This window comes from Oculina patagonica, chromosome 9 (genome assembly GCF_052425735.1).
Source record: "Oculina patagonica isolate OP01 chromosome 9, crgOcupat, whole genome shotgun sequence".
NCBI classification, from domain to species: domain Eukaryota; kingdom Metazoa; phylum Cnidaria; class Anthozoa; order Scleractinia; family Oculinidae; genus Oculina; species Oculina patagonica.
This window is the reverse complement of record NC_135766.1, coordinates 15,843,447-15,865,882: the sequence shown is the minus strand read 5'-3', so window position 1 is coordinate 15,865,882 and position 22,436 is coordinate 15,843,447. Positions and strand designations below refer to the sequence as shown.

General features: G+C 38.3%; 1 protein-coding gene across 1 annotated transcript; it reads right to left on the bottom strand.

The window, feature by feature from the left end:
• Positions 1–445: 445 nt before the first annotated feature.
• Positions 446–20,567, bottom strand: LOC144664977 (glutamate receptor ionotropic, kainate 2-like). Its single transcript, XM_078526168.1, has 13 exons — positions 20,528–20,567; positions 16,663–16,871; positions 15,929–15,970; positions 14,834–14,953; positions 13,065–13,196; positions 12,425–12,529; positions 12,122–12,241; positions 11,494–11,688; positions 9,465–9,825; positions 4,080–4,442; positions 3,822–3,992; positions 1,274–1,421; positions 446–621 (listed from the first exon to the last, which is right to left on the bottom strand). The coding sequence occupies exons 1-13, from the start codon at positions 20,565–20,567 to the stop codon at positions 567–569; spliced, it is 2,061 nt and encodes a 686-aa protein (XP_078382294.1). The 3' UTR covers positions 446–566.
• Between the last annotated feature and the right edge of the window lie 1,869 nt (positions 20,568–22,436).

Genomic DNA, 22,436 nt, shown 5'->3' with positions numbered 1-22,436 from the left:
GGCCATGTTAGTTGATGATTGTTCCAATAACGTGCACTACCATCAATTATCACCACATATCACGCAGTTTCAGTCAGTGGTTTTGCAAAAGACGGGATTAATACAAGATGGCTGCCTCAAAGGAAATTGTATTGTCTGGTGACGAAGAAGGCGGAAATTAAGATGAATGTTTTGACGAAAGTGAAGATGACAAGTGATGATATTGCAGCTAGGAGCGAAAAATTAAAACAAAAACGTGAAAATGGTCGGCTATGCGAGGAAATTGCGTGATTGATTTCTACAAACTATCCTCGACAATCATGGGGCATCTGATCAGCAACATGATAGTCAATGATAGTACAGTGGAACCCCGATATAACGATATGCCAAGGGAGCAGTAAATTTATATCATTATATCGAGGAATCGTTATATCGAAGTTCCCGATATAATGATATGGCCGTAAATCATATTTGGGATCAGCGAACTATATAATCAACTATCATGGCCACTTGATCGGGTCTTTAGCAGTACAGCAATTATTGATAAAAAGTGTGATTTGTTGTCATCCTCTGAACACTTCAGCCACTCAGCAGCTTGAGCACGCAATTTCGTGATCGTTGCGTGAAGAACACATTCTTTGACTATAGAGACAAACACACACACAAAAATACATGTCAGTAAGCTTGTTACGAAAACCTCTTTAAAGTTAAAACATCCCAAACGCTACTTTCAGTAGGGAATAAACGAACTTATTGATGGGATTTTTTTTTTATTTTAAATATTTCAGTTCTGAAGTCAAACATTTTGACCGTGGCGCGTGCGGCAGCAGTCATAATGTGAAGGTACTTCAGGGGCATCAAGATGTATTTCAACCGGTGGAAGATAAAATATGGAAATACTTCAGTTTTTTGCTGCTCAAAACCAGCCTTCTTCAGGTTTTTTGAATGAGATTCAAATTAACATGGCCTTTATGTATAATAAACCGGAAATGTGTAAAAAAGACGGAAAAATAATAATGAAATAAAAACGGAAATACAGTGGTGGAAATTTAGCGGGCAGTGAAGCGGCGAGGTGAATATGCACCAGATTCAATGACAAATAGATAAAATATTGTAACCGGACACTGGAAGTCATTTTGTTTCTTTTTAGCTGCTCGGAGATGAATAGTGCTTTGCTTTTCACCTCCGAGATAACCAATCAGAGTGCGCGAAAAGCACTATTCACTTGTGTGGTATATACTAACAGTTGATATAGCTCTCGATATTTCGCGAAAAATATTTTGTTGTCACAAACCTTTCAGTTTTATCCATTGACTTTTGTTTTGCTCTTCGCTTCCATAAGATTTCTGCAATCAGCGTCAGGAATGCAACAACTATTCCAACACCCAGGACAACATATACTCCCAGCATGCTCATCAGGTCGATACGCGTTTGAGACAACACTGAAAAGAAAAGAAAAAAAAATGAAAGGTGAAGACAATGAAATACCGTATTTACTCGAATAAGCGCCGCATTTGTGGGCAAAAAAGTTAATAAGCACCCAGTCCCGATGCGGCGCTTATTCAAGGGATTTCGTTGAACTAAAAATGGCACTGCAAAACAACTCTAAAACAAGCTTAAACATTTCTTTTCATCAAGAGCAATATTTTGCAGTTCAAAGTGATTGTGTTACCGCTCGCTCATTAGTTTTTCTATTTAACATTCTTACAATACGTAGTTCTGTGAATGTTGTGAACGCTACATACTTTGCCAAGGCAACTAGCGCCACTTCTGTTTCAGCAAGAGACGAATACTAACAATCAAAAGATGCTCTTTACAATTACTGTAAAAGATAAGATTTTTGTGGCGTCCAAATTTTAAATAGGCGCCCCCCCTCGAATAAACGCCGCACTTGAGGCGTGGAAAATTTTATAAGCGCCGCGGCGCTTATTCGAGAAAAGTAGATAGGTTGAGCAGAATAAGTACTCGCTAGTAATAGGTGATAATGTCAGGCGACAAACGAAATTGTCAATATAAAATAAATGATCAGGCCTAGGCAATAAACGTCCTAGGCAATAAACGTCCTAGGCAATAAACGTCCTAGTCAGTCACGCCTTTTTTGTTTACATACGAGAATTTCGGTATGAGATTTTTCATGGAGCGTGCTTAAAGGAAAGATGTTAATGTGAAACTGCCATAAGAAATTAAACGGAATTCAAATGCAATAAGATTTCGGTTCGCCATACAGTTTTTAGTGTAGTGTTTACACTACACTCATGCATTGACTTGAGATGGGAAAGCAAACGCTACGCTAGGTGTTAGATAATGCGCAGTCAAGTGGAACAAGTACGTAGACACGATATGCAAATTAGACGGGAACGGGCTTGTTATTATGACCTATTATCCATGAATGTTCTCAAGCAATGGGTTAAAAAGTTCTCCCGCCTGCCAAGCGTCGAATAACTTTTTTTAGGTATCACTTCCTTGGCGATCTTCAAGAGGAAATGTGAACCAGAAAACACTCGAATTTTTGCCGGTGAAGTTTTCGCGGGATGTTATATTTTTAGTTTAGAGTTTAAACTACACTCATGCGGTAGATTGTTTGTTGGGTGAAAATTCCTACGGAGATAACGCTAGCACTGAAGTGGAACAAGCATTCCATTCATTTCAAAAGATCGGCTTTCAAATAGCCTGCATTGCAGCCGGACGTGTCACCAAATCTTCTTTCAGAAGATCGAATGTAATTATATGTAAGATTTAAATCCTCCGACGCGTTTCCAGGTATGAATTACAAGAATTTCTTGTCTTTTGCCTTAAAAGAAAAAGCAAAAACATGTCAAAAAGCGAGTTGGCAAGTAAAGTTTCTTTGATTTGTCAAACATGAAAGCGAATGTTTCCAAATTTATATTTAAAGCAACATGACCTTTTCCCTACATCAACAATCCGTCACGCAAATTGAACATTACCTAAGTATTTCCATCTATGAATGAAACTTTTGTTTGAGAGCGGAATATTTCCTCAGAAGAAAGCTTTTAGACCGTCAGACATTATAAGAAGAGTGCCGTGTGAAATCTTCGCAGTGCAAAAAACAATACCTCTGATACTTTCACTGCTGATACCATCTTTTGAAAAAAGGAAACATTTACCGCGTTTTTCTGTTTTTTTGTTTTTGTTTTTTTTTTAAGTGGAAACTGCTGCTTCACTGTGAACAAATGAACGGTTATATAGGTTTGAAGGTTAATCTTAGTTGCTACATATATTTCGGAGTCAAACACTACACTCTCCGATTGGAGCACTCGTTGAATTTCGATGGCATCGAAAATGGCGGAGGCTGACTAGGATCTTTTAAGTTCATTTGATAAATTTTACTCCAAAAAAAAAAAAATGATAGAATAACAAGTCAAAAATAAGCACGGATAATTTTAAAAAGCATTTGTGGCAGTTTAAGACCTCAGTGAAGCAAACGCACAAGGATGGACGAGGATTTCTTTTCAACATGCGAGATGTCCGAGTTTAGATGACAGAGAAAATAGCGGAGACTGACTAAGTTCCTTTAATTAGGGGATTACGAAACAGGCATCAATATGAACAATTGTTCATTTCATTCTCATCAATTATCTATTGCAGACATCGAAAAATCCCTTTATACTCGATGTATTATGTTTTGTAAGCCTATATTAACTTAACAGTGTATAATAAATGTACGAGATGGGTTGATACATTTCTGAGCGCCTTTATACCGTTACGAGTCCTCGTGGTGCATGTCCCGAGTTTTACGGTTGGTATTCCTCAGTGGTAAATTGCTACAAATCGCGCCGGAGCTTTCCAAAAAACAACTCAAGTATCTAGTGCTTCTTTCTTACTTGTTTCTTGCTCTTTAGGACACTCGTTGTTAGTTTCCCACCATTTCCGCCTCAAGCTGTTAAGAAAGTCATTTTCATGAAGACGCAGAATGGCCAGAGTGAAATCATCCACGTGCGGATCATTTTCCTGGAACGCGAGTGCAAGTCCTTTAGCTAAGGCTAGACCTGAGACTGAATGAATTAAAGACGTTAGTTCATGAATGTAATTATCAGTTGATATATTAATTAGCTATTTTTACATTACAACTAAGCATTTACCTGTTGTGAGATCGCAGGGTTGTAGGTGGGCAACGTATCTTAGAAATGGCCTGTCATAAATGAACACAAACTCGTCCTTTTCTCGCACCCATTGAACGCCTTCAGATGTGTTTTTGACTATAGTGTTTTCCTTTTGAATTTTGTGCCAAATCTTCCTGTATGGTTCATACTGACTTGTCTTGAATAACTCGTACTGACTTGACGATTCAACTACTGCTACTTTGTAAGGCGAATCCACGATGTCTTCAAGGTTACGGATCGGGTGCTGAGCGTTCTTTACTGTTAAAAATGCCGCCAGATTGGCAGTATATGTTGATACCAAGATGAGAATACAAAACCAATAGCTTCCAGTGAGAATGCGACCTAACGTAAATTGAATTTACAGTTTACGTTAATATTCTTGTCCTACTACATAGCTAGAGGTCAGGTATATCAGTGTATGTAATTGGCATATTTAAGAATCTTTAATTAAGCAATAGACCACACTTTCTAGGGCTTTACTGGCGTAATGTAACCACACGGGATGCTGGGAGAACACGATAAAAACTTGTAAATCACGAGCCGTAAGGCGAGTGATTTACAAGCTTTTCGAGTGTTCTCCCAACATCTCAAGTGGCTTATTTATTACGCCAGTAAAGCCCTAGAAAGTGTGGTCTATTGCTTTTTATGAAATGACCATAGAAAACGTTCTTCAAAGAAATAAGAATCTATTCTATTTTCTGTGATCAAATGTCTTTTTCTCAACAAGTTCATCGGATGACGCGGTAAACCAATCACAACGGCCAAAAGAATAAAACACATGTAGGTTCAGCTCCACACACAAAATCCACAAATCGACGTGACATAACGTTTAGAAGTTCTCTTAAAGCTATAAAAGTTATAAGAAAGAAAAGGAAAAAGACAAAATGTCACGATATAAAATGTATTAAACGATTTTAAAGTTCTTTAACGTGGCAACCTAGCACATTGTGGCCGGAGTCATTCATCGCGAAAGTAAAAGCAGGTAAAACACTGCACGAAAACTTTGCAAGTCTACAAACTTCACAGACTGACGAAGGTATTGAAAATAAAGGTTAGTTCCACAAACACTGCTTTAGAAATTTGTTATGAATTTATTTATTCCGTATTCTTTCATTTTCGCCGAATAACAGACTTTGGATAAAGCACTGAAAGCACGTAAAACTGAAGATATAATTCAAGCGCGTACGAGAACTCAGCGTGAGGTTCTGCCATCAAAATAATTCAAGTTCATTGCGACCAATTGGATTAGTTTTAATTCCTTTCAAATAACATTTCCGAGTTAATGTTGAATTAAACCATATCCATGTTTTTAATATTTTTTCAAGTACAGTGAAAGTGGACCTGTTTATTGTGTTCCTTCTCACATGTTTGTCTCTGCGTTTTAGTTTTTTCTCTAGTTCCTTAACTCAACTGTAGTGGGCGGAAAAATTCAATTTTGTGATCCACCCTCAGTAAATTTTTGTAATGATCATTTAGGAGAATCATATAATCCTCTGTTTTAACGATCAGATAGAGAAAAAAAATACATTAAACTAACGTTCATTCTCCGTCCTTATGGTAATCGAGCGTAGCGCGAGTTCCTTAACTCAACTGTAGTGGGCGGAAAAATTCAATTTTGTGATCCACCCTCAGTAAATTTTTATAATGATCATTTACGAGAATCATATAATCCTCAGATTTAACCATCAGATAGACAAAAAAAAAACATTAAACTAACGTTAATTCTTCGTCCGTATGGTAATCGAGCGTAGTTCGGCCATGTCGGGACAAAAGCGGGACTTTACCAATACTTTACATAGATTTTTTACCAATCTGAGCGTGCGTAGTATCTGAGTTATTTTATAATTGTCTAGAAGGGCTAAGACATGTTATATTCTTCCAAGTATCGAAACGCAGTAAAGGAATCTAGTTTGCTAAACAGCTTGCAGCAAGAGGCTCCTCGAACTTGTCTAAATTTGACCCGATGTGTGATTCACAGTTCAAATTTGGGAATCATTTTCAATTGCTTAATATGATGACATGCTATTCCAACACATATTTCTGGCCCTAACACATTTGCTTACCGTATTCAACAAGGCTGGGTGAAGGGGGTTAACGACAATGACTCTGCCAGCTTGAAGTGAAAAGACGACGAGTCTACCGATGAACCATCACATTTGCTTATCTGTCACTGAAGTCTGATAACCAAAAAAATTCGCAAAAATTTGCGTTACATCCGCTCGCTACGGATTTGGAAGAAATCGCGACAAGGCTATTACACAGCGTACTTTGCATTCTACCCAAAATAGCGTCCGTGCGGCTTTCGTATGGCGTTGTCGGCAAAGAGAGCTTTTGAGTTTGTTTTAAGAGAAAGAAAGCAGTAATATGGAATGTCTAGATCTATCGGTGTCGTCGAGGTAATCGAGGTAAGAGTTGTGCAGTTGGTACGAACCGTCCGAGCGCACATGGTCTGAAATGCAATGAAATGTTATTTATATTTGCTTTCTGCGTTCGAAACCTTGCTTGCTGCTTAGAATGAATGTCTAAATTTATCCATGAGTATAAAGAAATCGTTATATTTTGAGGAAAAAGCATTTGGGAAAAAAAATATTTGAAATTTCTTTAAAAATATTCAGACCGGGCTTTTTTGGACCCTCTCAGCCCGGGGGTGGGGGGTGGGGGGTGGAGGGGGGGGGGGGCTTCGGAAGCCCCCTCTATCTAACTTCCAGACTATTTAAGCAATCACAATGAAACTTATAGGATGTATTGTATGTCCGAAAATCTTTCTTTTGGTATACGTCACGTAGGATGGTGACGTCACATCACGTGACAATTACATCATGATGTTAAAACAGCGGCCATCTTGGATCCGCCATCTTGGATTTCAAAATTTTTCCAAAATGCTAGAAAACCACCCAAAATTACTGCAAAGTGCTCAAAATCAATACAAATGTACTTTAATACCGTAAAAATATAAAACTAATCCCATTTAAGTTAATTTTTATTAATAGAAACACGCAAAATTACAAATTTGGGAAAACATGCCTGTCAAAATGCCATTGCCATGGTGATGTCAAGTTCCTTACACATCATCCAACTCTACTAAATTATTGCCAGATAAATGTTAGGAAAACTCAGAAAGTTTGGCAGCGTTTGGTTGAATTTTAAAAAAAGGTATAAGAGTTTAAAGTCAGCGCGGGCCTCAAAAGAGTCCCCCCGGTCTGAATAAAGTTAATGCTAATTTATGCAAATTAGGTTAAAAGTAACTTACATAATTTGTGGTAAATTCTATATTTCATTCTTTTTCAGCCAAAATCGCTGGATATGTTGCCAATATAACAAGGAACATCTTTGCCTTCAACTTTTTCTTATAACCTTAAACATTTGTGAAGCTTGTTGCTTTTTGTGCAATATTTTTGGTCATTTTATGCTAATTTATGGTAATTAAATTAATAAATTCAAAAATATTATGGGATGTTGCGAACAAAAGTATTGTTTCCTGAAGGCCTGTTTCATAACATTTCGAAAGAGGTCTGTCTTTCTTCTCAGATGTAAATATCTTCTGAGAAAATAAATAAAGAGTAAATGTGACCCTCCACAGGAAAACAGGGAAAAAGGTGAACGCACGGGCACGAGTGTCATGGCACGGCACGCTAAGCGTGTCACACATCGCACGGATATGCGCATACTTAATAAGAAAAAAAAAGAATGACACGGTTGATATTGTTTCGCACGCTAAAGCTTTTATCTAAGAGCAGTGTGCTATTTGACACGCTTAACGTGCGAAAGGACACGCGTGCGATCGAGACACGCTTCCCAAACCAGCCTTCGTTTGTAGCTTTTGCATCCATTTAACTTCGTATGGCACGAACTGGTCAAAGCTATTTAAAGAAAAACATGATAGAGAAAAAATGCTTTTCAATTTTTAGTTATCATACGAAGACAACAAGTTTGCATAACTTACGTACATGCCCGACGAACGTGTATAACAGTAAGCTAATTCCAGATCGTACGAGGCTTAGGGCCAATTCGCACTAGCGGAAAAATTTTGTAACAATTGGTAGATTTCATCATTAATGTGTCACTTGTTTGTTTGTTTGTTTCGAAAGTCGGCTTATACGGCTGCCGCTACACGCACAATACCCGATTCCCTCTATAGCGCGCGCCTGCAGGGAATCACGGTAGTTGTATTCATTAAACCACGCGCGAGACTCAGTAGCGTGTATCGTTGCTAAGTCTCGCGCGAGGTTTGATGAATACAACTACCGTGATTCCCTGCAGGCGCGCCTATAGAGGGAATCGGGTATTAAGCTTATTGAGCGCCGACCGGGCAATGATTGTAGGTGTGACAGTTTTACAAGATGAGAGAACGGTAAGTTAAACGTTTCTCTTGGACACGGCTAGCGTGTCATTTTGCACACGTGAATTGCGTGCTACTTGACACGCTGGCGTGCCATTTGACACAGTACAGTGCTCTACACGCAATATTGTTCGATATCGTATGATACCAACAAATTTTTTTTTTTAAAATTAGGCGTGCCTCGGAAGCCGGCGTGTCATTTTGCACACTGCCTATTGTTTAGTGTGCCATTTTGGCGTGCCCGTGCGTTCACCTTTTTCCCTGTTCTCCCGTGGAGGGTCACAAATGTCGTCAATTTTGACAGTTTTGTTATCAAACAGGGTTGAGTTATTAAGCGGTGTCATTGTTTCCTTACAAAGTATAGAAGCGGACTTCATCAAAAGCAGTAATTTTCGCGGGAAAGGCTTTGCTAAAGATAACTTTACTTGTGAAAACGCTGCTGCAGAAATGTATGGAAGTTGCACGCTCCAGGTAATGGGCTCCTGGCGGTGCAGGGTAACTGTACTCAAATTGAATTTTGTGAAGCCAAACAGTGGTCTGTGACAGTATAGCTAAGCTAAATTTAGTTATATGACAAACTATTTCATCTAGCATGACCTCTCAGGCCGATCAAATACGCCAGGCTAATGTTTTTTTTTTTTTAAATAGAGACTCCATGAGTGTAAATGTTTCGTTCATGAAGATCTCTATTTTTTCTTATAGCAAATTTCAGAATAATTTTAAAAATCTTCCTACAGCTATTTCATAAATAACTGAATTCTACAAGATAGTTTTTTTTTCTGATATTACAAATTAGCTAGGTTAGAGAATTTGATGGGCTTTGCAAAATTTGGAGAAAAAATACTACGTCACCGAACTGTTTTGTGAAAGACAAAAAACCCTCTAAGAGTGCCTGAAAAGGGTATTATACAGATGTTGTAACGTTGATGGGAACCACACAGTTACAATATTTTATTGTTTTACACCCACTGTTAACAGTGGGAAACCCTTTCGACTGTTTCGAGCCTCCTTAAAAGCCTTCATACCTGACAAACTCCTTGGTGTGTTGTCAGCTCCTTGTTGCAGGATAGAGGCAAAGGCAAACCACGCACTGTTGAAAAAGTTTAACTCCTCCGATGTTCCTTGGCCATTGTCATCTTTGTACCCATAAGGACTGAAGTAGTTTAAAACAAACACAGCAACAGAGATGAACAGCACGATTGCTAGGATGGTGATCCAGACATAGTTGTCAAAGGGATTCATAAACTGTAGTAAATCAATTGATCGGCTGGAGGATGCTTTCTTCATTAATAAATCTTCGGTGTAGTGCATGTAAGGCACAGTGAAGTCCACCACTTTTTCGCGTTCCTCAGTTATGGCGAGTTCCGCAACAGCAATATCAGCACGCTTTTAACAAATTAAAAAGGATCAAAGGAACAAAGCCGTTTTTGGTCAGCTACAATGGTGGCTTATGACAACGCAAACGTTTTCCCTTAAATAACGTCCAATCCTTCGTAAAAAAAACATCCACTTTTATTCAACTGTTGCGCGTCGATATGAGTTACAGTCTGTCCCGCAAAAACCGTGAACATCAGAAAAAAGTTTTGGAATTTTTATTGTTTCGCAACCAATGAGATGCGAGATGAAACCGCAAAAGATAACCGCCAAACCGCAGCATGGATTAGTCACGACTCGACACGGAACAACAAGCGGGCTTTTTCTTCTAGGACAAATCTTCAATTTTACGGTTTCTGAAATACTGAAATTGTTTTTTTTTCTATTTAAGCTTATGTATGAGCAAAGAAAAGATATGGACGAGATTTTACGGAAAAGCGATTTTGAATCGAGCAGACAGGATCAGACACACCTAGACAGCGCGTCTGAAAGCAGAAAAATTATACTCTCCTCTCAATTTTTATTTTGGTGTCTACAGTGTTGTGAATTATACGGGTAAGTATTTCTGGGTTTTAGCCTTGTAAAAAAAAGCTTTACATGGCCTTACATGTACTTCCGTGCCGGAACACGTGACATAACACCTGGCATATTTTGATAATTCTCCGGCTCAAGATGTCACACAAACCGTTAGCCTATAAAACTTTGGTGCTGTCCAACGATTCTAGGATTCGAAGATCTGATTTCCTCGGTTCGCAGAGTTTATACCCTTTGGAAATATCGAAATTTTTATTCTTTTTTTTTTATTTCAGTGAGCTGCTGTCTAAGCAAAGAGTCACCATGGCTGCACTACTGAACAATGTTCCAGTTTGAGTTTACGCGTTTCGCCCTTAAAGTACTCTTCGCTGTTTGCATAAACATCCTATTTATCACTACATTGGTTCTCTGTGAAAAATTGCTATTTTTTTACTATAAACCAACACCAGTCACTTGATTCTGTCGGTTCAAAAACCAAACTGCCGAATAGACCTAAAAGTAAATTGTCAAAATTTACAACGGTACAAGTTTGCCTCATTTGACGGGTGCGGGTTTCTCAGCTACAAAAAAATACGGATCGAAAACCACCAATCACAGCCCACTAGCATGACCTTTTGAACTGCACGTGAAACAAACATCGGTCAGCATCGCTTATGATTGGCTCATTTTTTTGCTCTCAGACGTGCTGTCTAGCTGTGTCTGATCCTGTCTGCTCGATGAATCGTTTTTCCGTATTAAATATATCGTTGATATCTATTATTTGCTCATCCATAAGCTTAAATTAAAAAAAAAAAAACAATTTCATTATTTCAAAAACGGTAAAATTGAAGATTTGTCCTGGAAGAAAAAGCCCGCTTGTTGTTCCGTGTCAAGTCGTGACTAAGCCATGCTGCGGATTGGCGGTTATCTTTTGCGGTTTATTTCGCACGTGATTGGTCGCGAAACAATAAACATTCCAGAACTTTTCTCTGGTGTTCACGGTTTTACGGGAAAGACCGTAATTATTGCAAAATATTGCGCAAAAGATACTCATCCTTTATACTTTTAAAGATGCAAGGTCTAGTTTTTAACTATTTTAAATGCAAACAACAATAACGACAACAACAACAACAACAAAAACAAAGCAACAAAGTGATATTTGCAAACCTTGCTCATTAACTCGCCAATCGATCCATCCCAAGTTCCATTTTCCGTTTCAGCGCCGTATAGCCCGTCTGGGGAGGTGTAGATCTCATACGTAAACTTGAGATGTCTTGCAAGCTCATTCAGCAGATCGATACAATATCCTTCATATAAGAAACTTCCATCAACGTGCTTCTTCTCCATAACATAAGGTGCATTCTGTTTAGGGGACGTGAAAATTACATTAAAACAAAAGTGTTAAAAAATGAAAAAGCCATAGAGAGAAGCTAAAACATTGATAAATGTTAATTTATGTTCTTTTCTATTTCTACCTTGATTTAGTAAAAGGTGTCTTCTGAATTTTGACCCAACACTATAGTTCTGAGCCATATTTCGGCAAGGAGCATTGAATGACTTTTTTTTTTTTTTTTTGAGGGGGGGGGGGGAAAAAAAAAAAAAAAAAATACTCAAAATACAAAATCAAAAAAACCAAACCATCCCACACAAAAAAACAAACATTCTTCAACACCAGGAATTCCCACCTCTTTAAAATCAAGGTAGATTTTCAATACCAAAAATCATAGGGCAAATTCACTAAATGAGCTTAGAAATGAATTTGGATATTCAATTTCTAAAAAAAATTGGCACACACCTCTACAACAACAATCTTGAATATTTTTCCTTGCAGGCTCCTCCTGGTAGATGGATTTTCTACGTTGTGTAAGATATTTTGAAACAGCACGGCACCTTTACTTGAATTCCACGTTCCAATCTATCGAGTAGACACAAAAAAGGCGAAATACACACCTAATAAATGTACAATACGAATATTTAAAAGTAAATGCATGAGCTATAGCTATAAGCAACATTTTAACTTACCTTCACAGGAAATAGAACTAACGATTTTATCACGAAACAAAGTATAGACGGGTATTTAGATTTCTTTACTACTTACTTTTTGGAATGAATTGTTTTGGAGGTTCAAAATATCCAGTTCGATTTCTCTTCGCATGCCATTCTCGTTAAACCGGACGGGCCCAGTTATACCATCCAGATAAACCTGCTTATAGTAGAAAGAAAGACCAATAAAGTTTTAATTTGGAAGTGCCGTTATTACAGTGAAAACACGAAAACCGTGAACACTTTTATTATACTTTGAAAAGGAAGTAGAGGAAATAGCTGACAAACTCTTCACGAAAAAATAACCTGCTGGCTCCAGCTCTGACCATTTTTTTACATTTCTCACAGTTTGAGCTATCATTTGATGGTTTTCTGCAGAAATTTACATATGCAAGATAGAGTGAAGTGTTCACGGATTTCTGGTTTTCACTGTAAAATTGTCACTGTATTTGGCTAAAAAACTTGAAAAAATAAAGAAAATATCAAAAATTACGATGCCATGGCAACGTCAACAATCATGGTCACATGGTTGACATATCAACGTTTTAAAGGGGAAAGAATGAAAAGCTTCTAAAATTTCCCGCATTACAGAGTAGATCCTCTTTAAAAAATACGAAAAAACATCAAGGGGTGGCATTCGATAGCCACCACCCCTCCCCCAGGTACGTCCAAAGGGTAAACGCGCAGTACTGTACCTTTCTAATGCAAGTTAACATTGCATCCGTATCCTTCAAAGTAATGGCAGACCCGTTTATCTGTGAACAGGGGTCTCTGTTTACTGCCTGGCTGATAACATTGGCGGCATCCAAGGCAAGTGCAGCTAGGTTCTGAAGAAACATTCAACTATTATGGGATCATTTAAGCATTTAACACCAGACTGTTAACAGCTGCAGTTCGCTCCATGGCTGAAAAGTTTAGGGCAAGATGCTTGGAATTCGGCCAACAGTCTAAGATTCTTCCGTAATACTCATTCTCGCCTAAGGACCTTCTTGAAAATTTCGCAAACCCATCGCTCCTCAAACGTTCCGCTTCTTATTACTTATATTATTACGCTTATCTTTTTGCTATCCGGAAACAAATTAAACTTCTTCGTTAACTTACCAACCTTGAATTCTAAGTGATCGATACTATCGAGCTGCATTATGTAAGGGTTATTTAATGAGGGCGCAGCCCGAGGTGAATAAATCGCATGTTCCCGAGGTGCCTAAAAATAACCGGCTTATTTTTCACATGGGCGAGGTATCAACAGTGGCTTAAAACGATGAGAATACGCTGAAGAAAAACACATGTTTTTTTTCTCGACACACACTTAAAAACAGGAGAAAGGTTCCGAAAAGACGCACTGGGGTTTCCACTTTGTTAAATTTTATAATAAACAGGTTATTTTTTCGTTTTTGATATGCCGATCAAAACAATCAATATGCGTGCCAAACTAGCTTTACAAAAGATTAAAGATTCCGAAAGTACGGATTGGGATTTTGTAATTGCCTAATAGTAACGACAACTTTGTAACCACCTTTTTTCACCAATTAACTGCAAATTTGGTAGCAGTGAGTGAGTCTGCGAAGAAAAGTTCTAATTTTTCGACAAATTCAGGCAATAACTTGGAGCCTGCTATCCTTTAAGAATCGGGAAGAGGACTACGAACGCTCAGTTTAATTAGCATTGAAGAGGCGACAAGGGTTGTTTAGCTTAAACCAGGTGGAAACAAATGGGAAGAAAACGTCGAAGAGGCTAGAGAGATCATCGTTGACGATGACAAATTAAAAGAGCTGCTGGCCAGGAATAGTGAAGGATCCCGAAGAAGACAAAAAAGGTTAGACGTTTGAATGTTTGGAGTGTGTTAGCAACCGAACAGAATAAACTGCTTCGGAATTCTGAAAAAGCAAACGTCGAGGCCGGTTCTGGAACGCATTTCTCATGTTTTCAATTGAGCAATTGCTCAGTAGTATATAAAATAAGATGTAACAACAGTCAAGGTAAAATGAATGCAACGTTATTAAAGTAAAGTTGTGGTTTTGTTTGTAATGCGAGGCTTTTGGATTTGCTACGAGGGGAATATTATCGTAATATTCCCCTAGGGGGTTATCACTCTAATATTCCCCTGGCATGGTGGCATATTAGAATATCAGCCCCGCGCTCCCCTGTTACAATCAAATCCGCCCCCAGCTTTTTAGACAGTTGTTAATTAGCGGGGTTTATTCAACATAACCAGCCTGGAAGAACAAAGGAAAACGAGCCATGTGAAAAATAAGTCAAGCTATATCTCCTCCCAATGATGCTATTAAATCAAAATGTAACGTCGGTGCGTTCACTTTATAATTTACCCCTATCACATGCATTAACGATCAAATACATGAAAATCCCAATCACATTTAGTTTGATATAATTGAAAAAGAATATCCTGAAATGTTTGTCCAGACTGATAACTACAGCAAGGCATTTCAATGATACTATCAGTTACCTTGGCGGTAAAGTTACTTCGAACGGCATGCTCTAGTTTGTCGCTAGTTGAGCTTTGTATGTATGGAAGCTCGAATGCCAACACAATATTGTTACTGTCGGAGCTCATGTTTAATGGAACCTGAAATACGAAAAGGTGAACCATAACGAGCAACAGCATAATTATAACAACAACAGATAGGCTTCCAATCAATTTTAAAATGTGGTTTTTAGGAGTGTCCTCTAAAAATCTAATAAACTGAAATACAATTAAGCGATGTTTACACGAGCAGTTTTTATTTGACAATTTTATACGTCAAAACTATTTGATCGTCAAGAGGGCACAACAATGATTTGTCAACAGCTCAAGTTTAGTATGTCAAACTTTGGACAGCAGAGATACACAGAAGAACATACGCGGTACGCAATGCTGTCGCAATATCTGCCACATTTTCCACATTTTATATGACGAGTCATCTGTACAAGCAATTTTTCGTATTTTAAAACTTTTATTTGTCACATAAAAGCTAATATACTAGCTTCTCGACAAATATATTTGTCTCATAAAAATTGGCCAAATTTCCTCGTCTACACGAGCAACTTCAAATCGTCACATAAGGATTGCTCTTGTAGACGACGCTTAAATAACACTGAATGACTGTCCATGAATAAAATGAATAAACGCGGATTAAAGCCGAGGAAATTTGGCCAATTTTTATGAGACAAATATATTTGTCGAGAAGCTAGTATATTACTGGAGGATTTTTTTGTGTGACAATTTTTATTTTTTCGTGTATATGTGAAAAATTGTCAAATTTTTATGTAACAAATATGTTTTTTGACAAGCTTGCGTGTAAGCTTTTATATGACAAATGAAAGTTGTCACATACGAAAATTGCTCATGTAAACAACACGTCACATAAAATGTGGCAAATTTTGCGTCATTGTATATGGTCCTAAATCTCCCAAACTCCAATTGAGCGCTATGCGCGCGAAGGTCATCACTGGCACAGTCTAAACGTTGGACTGCTGACAAATAATTGTTGTGTTATTTACACTTTCAAATGTATTTGTCACTTTAAAATGTCCCATGTAAACACGGCTTAAATGATTGCACCTGTCTTTGAAGTATCCATATATTTCTGTGTTTACGTGATTTCTGCAATGAAACAAACGAGAAGATAACAAGTTACTTTCACTCTTTTAACTGCTTATTAAGCAACTGCACTGAATTTTGCATCATTATGGATTTGATCAATGTTATTTCTATGCTTTATGATTGCATTCATATAATATTAACACTTAATTTAGCAAAAACTTAATCGTTTAAAGGGAACATGCACTGTTATGAAAAGTTAGCGTTTAATTAATGAAAAATGCATTAAGTCATGTTTTACAGGGTAAGTGAAAAACATTTAATTTAAAAAATGAAAAGAAAATAATGGTTTTTTTAAAATGTCAAGCGTACCGTCATTTTGGATTTTATGACATGTAATGGTTACTCAGTCGTTTGACGGAAAGAGATTCTCTGTTTCCAAGCAATGGCGGCAAACATCGCACGTCATAAAATCCAAAACCGTGGTCCACGGAACGGAAATCATTTCATTTTGCTATTACAATTAAAACTGTTTCTCCCTGGGCTATTAAAACTTGGAATTTAGACATTTTTCCAAATAATTTTAATTATTATATTTTAATTATATATTATATTTTAATTATTATACTTAAAAATATAAGAATGGAACTTCGATTCCATCATTAAGAAATATTTTCGCTTCCAACTAAACCTAATACTCCAAGAATATCTCTTGGAAGAGTTACACCCTCTATGAAGTTAGGAATTTAATTCACCTGTTGAAGCATCAGTTCAATATTTTCTATATTGGCGTAAAGTAGAATAACCTCAGCTTCAAAGTTTTCAATTTGCTCCATTGCTCTCAGTATTTGCGCTGTTGAATCTTTATCACTTTCGCCCAGCTTGGAAAGCTGAATGAAATTTACATTCAGCTCAGATCTCTGGGATATAGAGTGGAAATACCCAGCTTCAGGCCAACGACTCTCTAAAACAATTAGAAGGTAAAGATATTGTAAAATCGTGAATTAGATTGGACTGTTTTGTGCAGTCAACGGTTAAAGTATTTTCCTTATATGTTACTCTTCTGCAATGACGGGAAAAGTATAGATTTTAAAACAGGATCGTCTTGAACTATGAAGGGAAAAATAAAAGAAGAAGAAGAAGAAGAAGAAGAAGAAGAAGAAGAAGAAGAAGAAGAAGAAGAAGAAGAAGAAGAAGGAGGAGGAGGAGGAGGAGGAGGAGGAGAACAACAACGACGGCAACAAGAACAACCACAACAACAACAGCAACAACAACAACAACAACGACGACGACAACGACAACAACAACAGCGACAGCAATAACACTGCTTTTGGTAATCGTTTACTCAACAAAACTCTTTTTACCATTGATTACTAGTACAATGCTCCCAACCCATGACATGAAAACAAGACAACAAGTTCAGTGGGAGAAAAGGGGTAAGGGGTGAAGTGCTCGAGTTGCCAATAGGAATCATGCAGAGTATTACAGGTAAGTTGGTTGGCAACGAGAGGTTGGGAACAAACACAACAACATTCCCTGGTTCCCAAGCAACTGGGGTCCTAAGACCCTTGGGAACAAACACAACAACACTCCCTGGTTCCCAAGCAACTGGGGTCCAAAGACCCTTGGGAACAAACACAACCACATTTCTGGTTCCCAAGCAACTGGGGTCCTAAGACCCTTGGGAAGAAACACAACCACATTCCCTGGTTCCCAAGCAACTGGGGTCCTAAGACCCTTGGGAACAGTTCCCAAGCAACTGGGGTCCTAAGACCCTTGGGAACAAACGCAACCACATTCCCTGGTTCCCAAGAAACTGGGGTCCTAAGACCCTTGGGAACAAACACAACCACATTCCCTGGTTCCCAAGAAACTGGGGTCCTAATCTCCAGGACCCTTGGGAACAAACACAACAGCCAACAACAGCAACACTGAGGGCCCACTCTACAGGGAAAGCTGACCCTGTGAGGCTATGGGGCAAAAGGGCGAATTGTATGGAGCACTTCACCCCTTCCCGTGGTTTATTTACTTTAACAAAAAACAACACTTAGGTAAGATGTTCTAAACCTATCGAAGAAGATCATAAATAAAAGTCAGTAAACGAATAACAGAATGGTTGAGTTAGTATGTGCCAGCTTGACACTTAATGAAACAGTTATATCAATGTCTCGAGAAGAAGAGATATTGCTCAAAGCCAACAGCTGTAAGCTTGAGTTGGCATACAAAATGTTAACAATAGTAACATCTTAATAAGCAGACATGCTGCTTCAGTCCATAAGCTTTAAGCCTGAGTTAGCATACAAAATGGTAACAATATAAAACCAATGTCTCTATAAGCAGACATGCTGCTTCAGTCAATAAGCTTTAAGCCTGAGTTAGCATACAAAATGGTAACAATATAAAACCAATGTCTCTATAAGCAGACATGCTGCTTCAGTCCATAAGCTCTAGGCCTGAGTTAGCATACACAATGGTAACAATATAAAACCAATGTCTCTATAAGCAGACATGCTGCTTCAGTCCATAAGCTCTAAGCCTGAGTTAGCATACAAAATGGTAACAATATAAACACAATGTCTCTATAAGCAGGCATGCTGCTTAAGTCCATTAGTTCTACTGAAACTTGAGAAGCATGCGAAAGGTAACAATAAAAATAATAGTGTCTATATAAGCAGACTTTCTGCTTTAGTCTATTGGCTCTGGCTAATGTGTGAAAATAATAATAATCATAATCATAATAAAGGACAACCCTCTACATGGCAGTATTTGTGTGTAGAATTTTAACATTGCCTAGATGTCTACAAGTACTATGCTAGAAGAAAACCAAAGAGGGTTGGGTGGGTGGGAATTATTGTCAGAACCATTCTAGAGCTCAGAGAATTTGAAGTAAAATTAATGATGTCTAGATGAAACCGCATGGTCTTGATTGACATGATAGAATAGGGGCAATATGATTGGCCAGCCCGAAATTGCACAACATACTGGTGCAGAGGCGACTTTGACCTTTGAATGTAATGCAAGAGTGTTAGTCTTGCAGCATATTGCGTGACAGATCTGTATATTTGACTGGGGTGCTCTTTTTACTTCTCTGATCTCACATTTATGGTTGTGGCATTAACTTAAATTTATATTACACATAAATTGGCATTAATATTCCATATAAATTCGCTTTAATGCTCCCAACCCATGACATGAAAACAAGACAACAAGTTCAGTGGGAGAAAAGGGGTAAGGGGTGAAGTGCTCGAGTTGCCAATAGGAATCATGCAGAGTATTACAGGTAAGTTGGTTGGCAACGAGAGGTTGGGAACAAACACAACAACATTCCCTGGTTCCCAAGCAACTGGGGTCCTAAGACCCTTGGGAACAAACACAACAACACTCCCTGGTTCCCAAGCAACTGGGGTCCAAAGACCCTTGGGAACAAACACAACCACATTTCTGGTTCCCAAGCAACTGGGGTCCTAAGACCCTTGGGAAGAAACACAACCACATTCCCTGGTTCCCAAGCAACTGGGGTCCTAAGACCCTTGGGAACAGTTCCCAAGCAACTGGGGTCCTAAGACCCTTGGGAACAAACGCAACCACATTCCCTGGTTCCCAAGAAACTGGGGTCCTAAGACCCTTGGGAACAAACACAACCACATTCCCTGGTTCCCAAGAAACTGGGGTCCTAATCTCCAGGACCCTTGGGAACAAACACAACAGCCAACAACAGCAACACTGAGGGCCCACTCTACAGGGAAAGCTGACCCTGTGAGGCTATGGGGCAAAAGGGCGAATTGTATGGAGCACTTCACCCCACAAATACACAAAGTGTATTCCCCATAGACGAACAGCATGCAATATAAAATAGGTTTAAATCTTTACGCCTATAAAAGTATATGAGTAGATATGTAAATACAAGACTATTCAATTATCATAATCATTCCTTTTGAATGACTTGGCAAGAATTCAAAGAGTGCTGATTTCCAATTGAGAAGTTCAGATGCCTAGGAGTGACCAGAGTGTAGGAAAATTTAAGGTATTCCTGGAGGCTAAAGTGACCCTTAACAAATCGCTTCAATAAAAGCAGCTTGAAATATTGTTATACCACAAAATAGATATGTTAATTTTTTTTTTTTTTTTTTTTTTTGCTCAGTTGTATTTCTATTTAGTAAAATATGAAACTAAACTTAAAACATTCCCCATAGCAGGCTATTTGGAAAGTGCAGGATGTCCAGTTTCAACTGCAAACTAATTATGTTGGTAGACTTGCCCTTTTTGGCATCTTACTCGCACTAACTAGTTTAAAAGAAAGATGACAAGGTACCTTTCTCTTATTTAATACCGGTACCATAGCAAGTGTACTGAAATATATTGTTTGCACAAAGACAGAGCAATGCAATCCGGGCCATATGACATCAAAAACTGCCAGCCATGGTCTGATGTTATCACATACAACTTCTTCTTACAGGCTGCAGAAATTTTAATCTTGTCCATCGCAAATTACGCTCAGAGTTCACAAATATATGTGGAAGCTTCATTTCATCATTTAAAACCATGGTTCCTATCTATTTTGCAGAAAAAACAGATATTTGCAACATGAATAAAATTATTTATATATATAAATATATTGACCTTGCACTCCAGGACATCTGTTGCCAAGGAAAGGTACCATTGTTTATGCTGGCATTTCTGATTGGTTTCGCAGGTAAATGGACTCTCTTTTAGAGGAAGAAATACCTTATATAGAGCAAAATTTTGTTATTTACTGCTGAAATTGCACATTGCTGGCTTGAAAAAACATGGCGGTAAGGCAGCCGGAACTCACGCAAGAATCAATCAGGGAAGAAGTTGCGAAAAAATATGGCGTATTTGAATAAATTGGATGCTTGTTACTCTAGGATGCATTCATTGTAGATACATGTAGAATAGCTCCTTATGGTTTATCCTTCTGCTACTAGACTCGGCAGGCTTCAAATACGTGTTATTACGAGTACGTCATGATATGTTCGATGTTCCTTGTGTGACAAAGTAATGTATTCACTACAAATCAAGCTTTGATCTTAAAATCATCACTTTTTACTTACTATGACGTACTCACGTAAGAAATTGTGTTATTGTATTTTATGTCTAGGATCAAATCCTGGCTACAATTGTTCAAATCCCCTTTCAATTATAACCGATTTTTGTTAAAATGCCAGTCACATTGGCACCCTTAAATTCCTCGATTTCCTTGTATTAAATGAAACTGTTTACTTTTTCAGAATCCTCATTACATAGGTCTAAATATTCTTTAAGCTGAAAAGCTTCTTTAGCTTTGAATTAAGCTTTAATTTGTCCTATTTTGACCTCAGTGACAAGGGACGAATAAACACCACCCCAGCCTCCAGGAAAGCTAATTTTAGGTCACTCTTCTTCAACTTTGAGCAGCCAAATTATCAAAGATGTCTCGTCTACTCAGGTATTAAGACATGACTTCGATAATTCCACCGACATCTTGTAATTTCCAGCCCTTAACGATGGTTAGTGGAAACGGCAGCCTGCAAAATGCTCGACGTTTTGTTTGTTTCCCTGTTGAAAAACTCATTTATCGCCGGTCTAAGATAATGTACAATAACATCAGCGTATAAATATTTACACTTAGCTTTTAGAAAGCTCCTCGATTCTACTTGGCCAAAGGTAAACTCTGGAGAAATCCGGAGCACTTGTCAAAGTTTTTACTGACCACTTTCGGCGGGAAAGAAGGCGACGAGGCTTGAAAGACATTCACGACGGCTTTGACTCTTGTTGGCTTTTCTCCGGCTTGACAAGAGAGAAGCATTTTCCAGTTAAAATTGTCTTGTCTTTATAAGTCGTTAATGATCACATAGTCTTGGGTAAACGGAGGCACGGTGTCTCCCAACGCCATACAAATTGTGTTCTTGTGAGCTAGGTTCGTGCTTTCAGTTTGCTGTACTGTCAGTTGTAGCCGCAGGTTTGGAGACCACAGGACCTTGAAGCCGATTCGAGAGAGTGAAAATATTCCGGCAGAGGCAATCTCTTTTTGTGCATAAGTTCCTCGGTTGCTGGATCGGATACCTGTTAGTACTGGATATCGCCGGTTGAATTCATAGCTATTCATCAACACGAAGCCTTCGACAACGCATCAGCGGCATATTTATCGTCGAACAGCGGAATAAAATGTGTAAAACTGGAGAGTAGTTCGTGGCAGAAACCAGGATAACTTAAAGTACTCATGATCGATGTTGAAGCAAAAACAATCGAAGGGTATCACAGCGACTAATTATTGTCAGAACCATTCTAGAGCTCAGAGAATTTGAAGTAAAATTAATGATGTCTAGATGAAACCGCATGGTCTTGATTGACATGATAGAATAGGGGCAATATGATTGGCCAGCCCGAAATTGCACAACATACTGGTGCAGAGGCGACTTTGACCTTTGAATGTAATGCAAGAGTGTTAGTCTTGCAGCATATTGCGTGACAGATCTGTATATTTGACTGGGGTGCTCTTTTTACTTCTCTGATCTCACATTTATGGTTG

Excerpts from the sequence above, each read along its gene's own strand:
- LOC144664977 (XM_078526168.1), bottom strand. The coding sequence starts at position 20,567 with ATGGTACCTTTCCTTGGCAACAGATGTCCTGGAGTGCAAG. Across the intron at positions 16,872-20,527 it reads CAGATGTCCTGGAGTGCAAG|AGAGTCGTTGGCCTGAAGCT; the intron begins GTCAATATATTT and ends TAATTGTTTTAG. Across the intron at positions 13,197-14,833 it reads GAAGTAACTTTACCGCCAAG|AACCTAGCTGCACTTGCCTT; the intron begins GTAACTGATAGT and ends ATGTTTCTTCAG.